Source organism: Haemaphysalis longicornis, unplaced genomic scaffold, assembly GCF_048455015.1.
Source record: "Haemaphysalis longicornis isolate Haplotype H1 unplaced genomic scaffold, Haemaphysalis longicornis Haplotype H1 scaffold_7, whole genome shotgun sequence".
NCBI lineage: Eukaryota > Metazoa > Arthropoda > Arachnida > Ixodida > Ixodidae > Haemaphysalis > Haemaphysalis longicornis.
Genome location: NW_027526422.1, coordinates 139439703 through 139451899, shown reverse-complemented (window position 1 = coordinate 139451899; position 12197 = coordinate 139439703). Strand labels below are relative to the sequence as shown.

The window sequence follows — 12197 nt, the reverse complement described above, 5'->3', positions numbered from 1 at the left end:
TCATTCGACGCTGCAAAGAATATCCTGGCCCGAGTGTTAGAGGCCCTTCATCTAGATGCCCGAGTGGTCAGTGTTGAGGCTCCACGGGTCCTGTCCCGATGTATCAGCAGATACGCCCGGTCACTCCTGCTTCGCCTGTGGCTTAATTATTGCAACGTGGGAGCCCGCCTTCACCACCAGGGCCTCTAGGCGTCCCCCATCTGCACCGACTGCCCAGTGCCTGAGACGCTCGATCCGACTGTGCTCTTGCCGACAGCATGATACCGCGAGGAAGGAACTCCGGGCCGCATTCCAGCGACTCGGTGCACCAAGCCACAAGCTGGAAGACTTCTTCACGCGATCGGACGCCTGCCGGCGGGAGGTCTTCCAGCACCTTCTCAACTTTCTGGTTATAACTAGACTAGTGCATCATTTGCAGCCGTCGATCGCGACATAGACTGTACCCCGCTCACCGCCTTTTCTCTCTATTTCTCTCTTAATTATTCAATTTTATCTGGGTAACAGGCAACTCCTTCCATGGTAGCATTGGCTGTATGGTCATATCAATATGCATAAGCGGAAAACCTTCACCATAATACGAGTCACTGCGGGCACCGTGCGAAGCATTGAATCACGTAAAGGTCTCTGTGGCATGTATAAAACATTTACTCTCTATTCGACGCTAAGCGTACGTACATTTAAGTAGCAGCCCAGTAATTTCAACTGAGCTAAGTATACAGGCGCAAATAAAATACCACCATTCATCTTAATCCCCCCCCCCCCCGCTTTTTTTGCGAGTCGGACGTAATGGCATAACTCACGGACGTAGCAGAGATGGCAGGGACTTGCAACTTTAGACTTGAGGTGGTGCGATATGCACATTTCGAAAAGACGGTGTGGATCAGAGTAATATCGCTAAGAAAGTCTTCTGGGTGCTTGATGAAAATACTCAATAAAATATTTGCGGTACGTAGCAATACACGCCCGAACTCCAGGAATGTTGGTCTCTCTGTTCCGCATGCAAGCTGTATTACTCATGCAAATTTGCTGCTCCGCCCACTCCATCGGTGAAAAGCGGGTGTAGCAGTGACACGTAGGTGAAGTTTCTGCTGCCTAAACGACAGCATCTCACAGGAGAATAGCTTGCGTGCAGCATGGGGCGGTTAACTGGCTTCCACTACATATCAGTGTAATGTGATACCGGTAATAGTCATCCCCAAGCGCGTAGCATATGCGCACTTAAGGCAGCGGGAAACTCAATTTTAATGTTTTAATTTTTGTCCCACAGGCTTTTGTGGCCGATACAGTAAATTTAAGCACGTAATCAAAACATGCGAGATGAAGTTTTTGACAAAAGCTGACTTCAGCTTGGCTCGATATTTCACATTCTAATCAAACTAGATAATAATAAAGCATGGAAGAAACATTGCGGAATGATGCGCGTAGCTTGAAGGGGGGATTCTTTTTAAAGCGAAGATTTTGGCTGGGCCTTCATTATTGTTTCACATGTGTTAACTAAAGGTACCGAGGCGGCACGTTTACTTCAAACGCGAGGTATTCCATAACGGGAATAAAGTCACACGCCGTTTAAACCATGATTTGGATAGCACCGTCCCATTGAATACGCATATTGGGTGCATTGGTTAATATTAAATACAGCTTTTTATATCAGAAAAGGGCAAGTAAAAGTGTTCTTGATGGGATCGGTATATTTTCCTCAAGATAACTTTAGACGCTCAATAGAAGTCTAATTAATAGCCCAATTTATTCGTAGAAAAACACACAGGAGTTACAAGGCAATGCAACAACAAACAACAACAAATTCTTGCAGCTCGCGGGGGCGTTATCGGTAGCAATTAGATACCCGTGACATTTTCTGTACATTAGCTCGGTCAGAGCTCTTTGCATTTTTGAAATTACTTCATCCTACTGTGTACTCATTCTTACAACCCGTGTTTCTGAGACCTACCCTTAAAATACCACAGCATCCCTACCTGCCGAAACTATAAAACCACACAGAATCGTACAAAGAAGGACATACACCATAAAGTATCGGGAGTAAATACGGGCTTTTGGTGTAATTTAGTAATTCCAACCTGCCAAAATGTCCCTCCCAAAATAGTTAAATGGCATTACAAAATAGCGCCAGAAATATTGCTCAGAATCCACGGCAAAGGATCGTAGACGAGAAAATATTTCGCAAGGTGGGAGGGACATTGCGAGACACAAATGCCATTGCAGGCTGTGAGTTGTTGCGGTAGCAGTCACATGGTACTTTTACAAGTACATGTCAGGAGACATACAGAGAAACAAACATTCCTAATAATGTGGTCTGGGAGGATTGCCGCGGATAGCCACTATAGTGCCGTCTAACTCATGCAACGCTAAGATGTAAATTGCATTATCTACAATTTTTAATTGGTTGAGGATTTTAACTCAAATATCTTATAATAGCACATGGGTCGATTGCCTACAAGGCAGTGCGCTCTGACCCGCTAAACACATTGTTTGCGTTAAAGTACGCGTAAAACAATGAAATAAAACCAAATTCGACAACTTGGAACCAACTGTGGATGGCGTTTTTTTTAAGTAAACTGCTGTATTCTTGTGCTATTCTCTCAACATATGTCAGTGCATACGTCTACATTGCGTTGTAGTTAATATGGCGGTCTCTGTACATGCCCATTTACATATTATTTACAATATAAATACATACACGATGATATACACTTGCAGTTAAACCCTCGAAAGTCGCGGTTACTATCGCCGCTCCGCAGAAAAACTGCGCAGGCTACGCAGGGTCCTTGGGTGCCTAGGGGCCAGAGGCCGACACAGCAGCGGCTGCCTTGGCTGCATAGCGGTGCGCGGCGTCCTTAACGACGTCCATGAAGACGTCCTCGAGTCCCGCGTTGGAGACGTTCACGTACTCGAGGCTGAACTCCCGCTGGAGCTTGTTGACGCGTGTGAAGAGCACGCTCCAGGGCAGCATATTACTCATCGAGAACCGCAAAAGGCCCTGCAGATGGTTAGTCAGTATGTCATAACTTCAGATTATATGCTTATTTTTAAAACTGATCGACTTCAAATTGACCACAAGGGGATTGTCATATAATACGTAGTGCTCTTTGAACAATCATGCCGAGCTGCTTTTAATGAAGAATATTTTACCAGAGAGTTCTACCCTGCGGTCCAAAGCAACGCCTTCAGTATTGTCGCGTCACCTGGGGCAGAATGCCTAGCTGTGTCAGTCTGAAAAATGTCCATTCTGCTTCTTTTCAGTAGTGGCGTAACTACTTTACTAGGCCTCTGAACCATGGATGCGCTGGGTCATATCCAGTCGCTTTCTATAAGCGAAGCAGAACTCGCTCGAAACGGACACTTTCAAACGAACAGGAAATTGACCAAACTGAGACGTTCGCCAATTGTGTATACTTGAATTCTACATAGTACAGACCGCGAATGCAAGCGTGGGCCGAAGACGGAAGCACAAGCAACAGTACCTGGCAGCTATGAAGGATGACGAGCGTCGTGAGAAGCGCGGCAAGAAGCTACACAGGGATCACAACCCGTGGCGGTCTATAGAAGACTTGAAATGTGATCCCAAAACTTTGCATTAGGTCCATTTCCACTCCAGTGTGGGTCGCCCCGTTGCTGCTCGCTACGAATGGGTGGCAGGGGATTCCCGCTATTGGTATGCGTTTAACATATGCGCTAGAAATGGTTACCGTACTCTGGTACAGCCGTACCCCACGTAGCATAGCACTCGGCTTAAGCGACAGACTCGGGACATCAGTGCGTGCACGCGTTTTGAAAGGAGGTAGCGCTTAAGGAGCGACGCCATCTGCTTATCTCACCCAGTGTGTTTGTAAACACTGTAGTAGTTTATTAGCAGATTAGGTGGGAGAAATCACGGAAACGACTGATGCCACGTAAATATACTCAGAGTAAGGCGTCTTGCAGGCTGCGGCGATACTGAGCAGGGGCTCCTTACGATGAAGTGTTTAAGTTGTGTTGTGTATAGCGACATTGAGAAATACATGCTAGTTAAGCGAGTTTATCACGCTGGGTACCAAACTGCAAGGTCGCGATAAAATATTTTGCTGCAGTGTTTCGCCTCGATATAAATGGCCTCTCGTTTTCAATTTCTAAGGTCCTCACACTCATTCAGTGCGCTACAGCTTGTAAACTCCACTCAATATTATCTCACATGTTGAGGATAAGGTCTATTTGAGGTTTAGGTGGACATCGCGCGATCGCAATCTCCTGTGATTTCCACCCGTCTTGGCGACACTCTTCCCCTATGGTGGACGCGGGATGTCGCTTTGACTAGCCAATCCCGTTGGGTCCCCACTTTCATGATTCCAACATGTTTCCTGTCCTGACTTTGGTATGGCAACAGCACAAACATGAAGACGAAGGACAGGGTTGGGAGCAGTCGGGATAAACGTAAGCACTCTGTTTGGCCATCACGATAAATGAAATGAATTATTTGTGTTTTCTCTGACGTCGTCTTGTAGTGAATGTATTGTTCTATGTAACAAGATATTTAACCTGAAGCATTCATTCTGTCTGCTCCCCTCGTCCCTCGTCTTTCTTTTCGCGCAGGTGCCATTCCAGAGTTCGGGAAACACGAACTTGCCCAACTCTTTTCCTTGCGCCTAGCTTGGTGTTAAGAATTTTTCTGGTTATCGTACCTCGTTCTCACATTTTTGCGGCAATTTCCAGCTCGTTCACGAAAACGTCTAATAAGGGCACTTATAATCTTTGAAACGGTATTCACCCAAGCGGGGATTGCAAGAGGTCATGTTAGCCCACATTTGCTGCTAAGCCTAACGACAGGGCTTCCATTCCCTGCGCGGTGCCTGCTCTACCCGCCGAGTAGGCTCAGTGGGTAACACATGTATTCTGAGTCCCTCGTCCACACGAGCGTCCAGTGGAGGAGGTCCTTGAAAGCAATTTGCCCATGTATAAACATTGCGGAACACTCCCCTCAGCCAATTGTAGTAAGCAAATGTAGCAGAGGAGGGACTCGAAATACGGCCCACAGACTCTCGTACCCCCAAACGTACCGGGTGCACGTCGGTGAGGTCGATTCCCGGGAAGAGCGTCCGCACGGCCTCCTCCACGTCTTTGGATTTGGAGGCCTCCTTGGCGGTGCACTTGACCTGGAGCGTGAAGCCTTGCCCGAACTTGGCCAGCAGCTGCGGCACGCTGCCGAGGCACTCCAGCTTTCCCGCGCTCAGGATGCCCACGCGTTCACAGATGCCCTGGCACACGTCCGGGCTGGCAAGGGACGAACGAACACAAAAAGGGCGAAGCATGGAATGGAATCAACATGAGGCCTAAGTATGTGCCTTCGTGCTGCACCGTTGTTTAGAAGCAGTAATGCCTGTCAAGTGATCCTAAGAAGGCAGAGGGCCGTTTCACAGGAGGAATTCTAAATTCTCGTAACAGCGTGGTGGCGTGCCCTAACGATTTTTATTTCTAGTTTAGCCGTATTTTATTGGCGCAACAGCTCTGAATTCACGCATATAAGAATTACCCAAACCGTTCGCGCAGCAGACAAATTATTGCATGTACCCACGGCTATATTAGCGCACACTTTTTTATGATTAGACTATTATGAGAACACCTAAACCATGCTAACGGCACGTACGAGTGGTACAGTTTGTGGTACAAGAACGGGACTCTAAGGTAAGCTTAGTCGACGCTAGTAGTTCCTATCTATTACTGGAGTACTGGATTATTACCGGTTTCACCGCCCGATGAACTGAAGCCCTGCTTCATCGATGCCAAAGCAAACACCACGGCACACATGCATTACACATAAAGCAACACTACGACTGCTTTTCAAACAGAAAGCTAAATAGGCCGGTTTGACAGAGCACGCTAAAGATTCTCTCCCGGTAGAATTTAATCAGGAGGCCTTCACTATGCCACATCTCGTAGGGTAGGTGTAGCTGCGGCGTAAGGGGCACAAGATCAATCAGATACAACAACGAGCAGAAACCGCGAATAAGACGGCGCAGCGCGGCACCCGGAACGTTTCTGCCGGCCCCAAAAATTACGCTAATACCATTCGTTGTGTCGATGCCCATTCACTGAGCAGGGAACACACTCTGCATGCGCAGCTGTTACCAAGCAGCGTAGATGCGCTCCTCCCTTCTGGTTTGGAATCCTTTCGCACAGCCTGGCTCCCCACGCAGGGCCCCTTCTGTTATCGAATTTGGGTATAGAAGTGTGTTTAGAGAAGTTATAGAATTCCTTTTTGTGCATAAACCCTCCTCTACGCAGCTTTGAAAACGTTGAACGAATTTTGTGAACACATCACGCGTAACAAGGTTTATAAAACATATCCTAGTGTAGGAATTAGCTCTGGAAGTCCGTCCTACATTTTGAGCGTTAAAAGGTATAGGTCTTTGTTTGGTCAAGAAAAAATGTTTTCAGCGTTTTTGAATATAACGCTTCTGACGCGATTAAACATTTCCCTGGTTTGGTAGGGTTTCTTCAAATGTCAGATTACCTCATAGACCCGTACAATTATACGTAATTTTTCCCTGCAGTCTGACGCTGCTCCACTTTAGCGCTACAGCCATTGCCGTCTGAGTGTCTTCGTACTTACAACGCTCAGTTGGGATGTTCCCATACGTGGCACAACAGTGTAGTACCGATGTCTTAGCTCAGTAGAACGAAGGGCGGAAGTTCGGGCCAGGCCTCCACCCATTTTGATTCAGTTTTGTTCTCCTACTGTTACTTTGATGTCCCTTGTTTCATATGTTTCATTGGGCGAGGGTAAGATAAGCTGTCATCGATTGGATTAAAATAGGGAGACATGGTGGGGAAATGGGCGCCGTGCAAAGAAATGCACCCAGGCGGGCAGTCTAGACAGTGCGAAGTATATTACTTAGGTGTTATATGTCAGTATTAGTCGTCTAGGCATTGTTAGGAATCTAAAATTTGATGAGAATATAAAAGGCTACGCGGAATGATTTATTATAGTTCGTCATACTGCCACGTATCATGCCAACGGCAAAGATGGAGTTGATTATAGAGTTGATTTTCTTGAATTCGATCTTTGTTTAGCTGATGAAAACACACCGTGCCGTTACATCTGGTGAGCATTACTTTAAACAACTCATATGCAAGCTGGAACACACCGATTGGAGTGTAGGTCTTGAGGTTGATTGAGTGTAGGTGATGAGGTTCTATTACAAAGTAGCAGTGGTAAGCATTTTTGCTTCGCATTCACGACAAATTTTATTGCCCGATGCTTTCTGAAAACAATTGTCCCAGCCTTTCAGGCACATTTCCTACACTGCATTTATGCTTACAGTTTTTTTGTTCTTTCGTACAGGTTTTCAACAGGCCCATCAGTTCAAATTTCCCTTCGTAATTAGCCACTGCTAGACCTTCACCTATCAGGTGTCTTGCAGGGGAAGCTTATACGTAAATGCTTTTATAAAAACACTTCCATACAATTTTTTGTTGCTTTATGCATAAATTGATCAGCCAGTCACGTAACTTCTCTCAATACGTTGCTCCTCCTCCATTGCTACTAACTTTCTTCTTGACCTCAAACGTTTCCCCAATTGACGCGAGAGCACACGCGGGAATGCCACAAAGCTTCCTTACATTAATTTACTTCGTTGGCTACTCAGATTATTCTGCCCTGTTCTTCTGTGCACGTTAAATTACAGCTGTACTAATAAGAAGCTTAGGGTACTGAAAGAGTAGTTAGATGCCTAATATATGGTTATTTTTAAGTAGTATCTCTGTGGCCATGGCTGACATTTTTTATCCTTTAAATATTTTTTTTATCCTTTCAGTAGAGCGCTAATGCTTCTTCATTTTTCTGGAATCTTTCATGGTAACACAGCATGTAAATTTGGAATCCCTGCTAGTGCAGCCATAGCACACGCACGCTGCACGCAGTCACTGAAATACAAGAAAGCAGCCCTCAAACGATTCCATTTTGGAAGTTACAAGCTAATTAGGCAGCTTCCTTTACGATTCTTTATTATTAAATCGACGCTTTATTGTCAGCATTGATGCCGTTGTACGGTTATATGCCATGCATGATAGCCAACTTTCTCTGACGACGCTGATGAATGATCGTGGGTTAAGTAAAAAACAAACGCTTCCCGTGGTAGGATTCAAACCCTTAAGTTATGAAGGCGCCGTATATCGGATTGCTCCATTTCGATAAGGTCGAAGCAAAGGCCAAGCAGCAGGCACCGATTCTCGCCGTACACTCCAAACCCAAATGTTAGGCCTACGGAGTGCACGCACGAAAGTTGCTGTGGGTATTCTAGAAAAGTGGCGCGTGCCTTCACAGTAGCACATACTCCCGCTCCGGATTGGCCAATCAGAGAATCCATCACGAGAAAGCTTCGTGTTGAACCATCGTCGTCGTTAGACGGGGCATGTGCATAGTTTTGTCCATATTCTTTACATCGGGGAGATTCAGTCACTGATGTATAAATGCTTGTTTAGTTTTAGTACAATTGCATCGCAACAGTGAGCTCACTTTATGTGTCGTCTGCGTACATTCAAGGGCTAAGAGTAAGATCCTACACGAGTGCTCGAAGGGTTTTAAAATAAAACAGAGTATATGTCGAGATACTGCAGGGTACCAATTTATTGTCGAGGCCCTCAATCTTCAGCGTCAATTACAGTCGCTACCGGACACTTTAATGACTTTTCCAAACTCCGCGATAAAGTTGTTTTGCCAAAACTAATTCAAATATTGCACGCGCGTCTAACCTGTGGGACGACAGCAAGATGGTGGAGTATCCCTTGAAGGTGAGTTGTTGAAATAAACGGAAGATCTTTTGCTTGGACATCACGTCCACTCCGACGAGAGGCTCGTCCAGGAGCAAGATCCGCGGCAGGCCCAGAATCGCGACGCCCAGAGACAGCTTGCGCTTGTCGCCTTTGCTGCGATCGAGACATCAACGATGGTTGTTAAATAGAAACCACGCGCAAGTTGAAGCAAACTTCAAGGCACAGGCGCAAACATGACTGATTCTTCGCTGTCCGCTGTAAATTTTATCACATGTACAGTAAATGCTTATCGCGTCTGTGCAGTCTACAAAGTGCCGCTTTTTACATCACTTCTATTTGTGTATTCAACCTACTGTCTGTGCTATGGCTTGTCTCGCATACAATACTCCTTCAAGAACTATTCAATTCTGGACTATGTGAAAATTTGGTGATGATGATATATAGACCTCTGAAAGCATAACGGTGACCCGGCGCTACCGCCACTCGTTCAGCGCATAGCGTGCCCGTTATTGATTAAAAGTGATGCATTTGAAGATGCGCAGCTGTAGACGAAGGAACATCCACTTACTTCTGGGAAAAAGGATCTGCCGGAACAGCGTTTCTACAGATAAAACGCGAATATACGCCTGTCTACTCGCTAGATTTCCAACCAGCACCGGCACCTTACTGAAGATATCGCTGACGTGAGCGCTCTAGAAACGATGCCATATGAATCACCGGCAGTGATCCTAAGCGTACCCGTTGTGATCAACCAGGAACTCTAAGCCACTCAGAAATAGGTTTCGAAGTCACAGGAAGGGCTGAACTGAAACATTCTCAGGGTGTGCCATGGTATCATCACCACATATAAAGAAATAACTATGCCGGAGCAGTGGGAGACAGTACTGCTCAGCACGGACGCAAGGTGCTGAGGCCGGATAGCCGAGGGCACTGCCAAAGAGCAGAGGCTCCTGGAAGATGGCTGAAGAAGGAGGGAAGGGGCTTTTTGTCTACTCCACTTTTAACCCATTCTGGGCAAACAGTAAATATATTTACATCTTTCTCTCTCGGATCGACGACGTGTTGTATCCCCCTGAGACGCCCAATTCTCCTCGTCAATAGATATAAAATGTTTATTCGCAAAAAGACGTTGATGAGCGAGATCACGAAGAAAAAAGAGTTCGTAACACCCCTCGGCCTCAAGTCTTCCTGCACGGTTAGTTTTCCGCCCCTGCTATCTTTTAAAAGATGATGGGCAACGTACTTTCAGTCACAAAATAAATAGAACCAAGGGAGTGGTGTGCGATGACGATTGGCGCGACACCGTCCGGCCGAGCGCCTGCTGTCGAGATAGCTGAAGGCGCACGCGTGTTCCATTTCACTCAATTTATGTCAGTTTTCTCGATCTCGGCCGCAGCTGCGATCTCGGCTGTAGCTTTCCGGTACGATTTGTGGCAGCGACCGATAGCGTGTGGCATGCGCTTACTCGCGCAACGGCGCCGCTCATCTTTGCGATATGTTGTTGGGCGCCCCTTTTATTTCCATCTTAATAGCTGTACAGAAAACTCGCATTCAAGCAAGTCTGCGATAAAGATTTAACGCTCCCAAGTACTGCGACGTCATAACTACGACACTTTTGCTCTACGTCCTGGATGGCCCATTCGTGGACGGGTGCTTCCTTCTTCAACAAGGCCGAAGCCCTCTCCACACAGCAGAAGCAGTGAGCGCTCTCCTGGAGGACCACGCCTGGCTTCAGCTGCGGTGGCCTCCGTGCGGGGCAGACCTGAACCCCATTGAGAATGTCTAGGGAATATTGAAAATGCACCTCGTCAAAAGAAATCACTGTGGCAGCACGGCTGATGAGCAGTTGAATGCAATTGCTTAGGAATAGGAAAGCCTTCGCTCCCGTCCAGAAATTGTAAAGTATTTTTACGAATCGCTTCCCCCAAGCATTGCGAGCTAATAGAAAATGACGGCTGGTTTACCATCACCTAATCGTCGTGTAGTAACCCACTCGCTGTATCGCATATATATGGAGCGAATAATCCATCCCAGTTTTCAGTGCTTGATAGAAACTACAAGTTCGTCCCTTAACAACCAGCACTGGTTCTTTATCACAGACTTGCTTGAACGCCAATTTTTTTGTAGTCAGTGAGGTGACAATAAAAGGAGCGCCCGACAACATATATCAAAGATGAACAGCGCCGTTGCGCACGTAAACGCGTACTACACGCTATCGGCCACCGCCAAAAATCGTGCTGCTCACTCGGAGCACCGCGCACCGCGCCGCCGGGTGCCACATTCAGGAGAAACGAAGCTCTGCCACCGAGATCGAGAAAACTGACATGAATTGACTGGACTGGCACAGGCACGTGCCCTCAGCTATCTCGACAGCAGGCGCTCGGCCCGAAGGCGTCGAACCAATAGTTATCGCGCACCGCTCCCTTGGTCCGGTTTATTTTGTGACCGACAGTATTAGAAGAGCTGATGTTCCAGGCGTGTTTCGTTTACACAGACGACGTGGTCAGCTTTTCTAGCTTATTTGAAAACTTCTTTTGCGACTGAGATGCTTTCTGTTTTCTATTCGCTCTGCAGATTTATTATGAAGACTAAAATTTGCCACCTAGTGTTTGTGAAACAGGAGTTTCTTGGAGTCTGTGAAACAGGAGTTTTTTGGAGTCTGTGAAACAGGAGTCTGTGAAACCGGAGGAGGAGCTGAAGGCTTTAGGGCAGATATAGTGGCTGATGTGCACTTTTCCAGCGCCCGACGACAGGAATGCTATACGGCGCTTCTCGATACTTTGGCCGTATTACAGACGTCTCGTAGAAGTGAATGTTAAGTTAGGGAACCATTATCGCGCGTTACGAAAAATGATGTGCAGTCAGTCTGGAATGAGGAGCAGCAAGCGGAATCTTATAAGGTGTAAAGCACCCTGCAGACATAACTAATTCTGTCCCACTTAGACGACTCTAGCGACACAGACATCTGAATTAATACCAGTAATGTAGGAATTGATCCTATCTTGGTGCAGTGGCATCAGAACGCAAAAACCATTATTGCATACGCCAATCCCAAATATTAAAATGCCAAAACTGAATATTCTTCCTCCGACAAACAATGCCTAGCGCTAATTTGCGGCGTAACTACAACCTGCCTTTATCTGTACAACCACCATTTGGAGCGGGAAGCTATCATCACTTCTTGTGCTAACTAGCCAACATTTAAGACTTGTCTGCGACAATCAGTAGGTGGTGCCTACCCTCCAAAAATGCAATGTAGCGAGTGTGTGGAAGTCGGGAAGAAAGCATAGTTACATAGAATGCCGCGGGCGCCGATTACATGAGATTTACCTGAAGCGGAAAAGAATTTCACGTTCGTGTGAGCTGTTCACACGGTGGCCATAGTTCGCAACCACCACCAGGACGCGCAGCTACGGCCGTTCACCGAGCGAATT

At 46.6% G+C, this 12197-nt stretch overlaps 1 protein-coding gene across 1 annotated transcript in view; it reads right to left on the bottom strand.

Annotated features, from left to right (window-relative positions):
* Positions 1-1602: 1602 nt before the first annotated feature.
* Positions 1603-12197, bottom strand: part of LOC144146574 (phospholipid-transporting ATPase ABCA3-like) — a 104975-nt gene continuing 94380 nt past the window's right edge. Inside the window, exons 24-26 of the mRNA XM_077678516.1 lie at positions 8743-8916; positions 5049-5262; positions 1603-2995 (exon numbers count right to left, since the gene is read on the bottom strand). Coding sequence (XP_077534642.1) covers positions 2792-2995; positions 5049-5262; positions 8743-8916 — 592 coding nt within the window. The 3' untranslated portion in view covers positions 1603-2791. The remainder of the gene's footprint in view (positions 2996-5048; positions 5263-8742; positions 8917-12197) is intronic.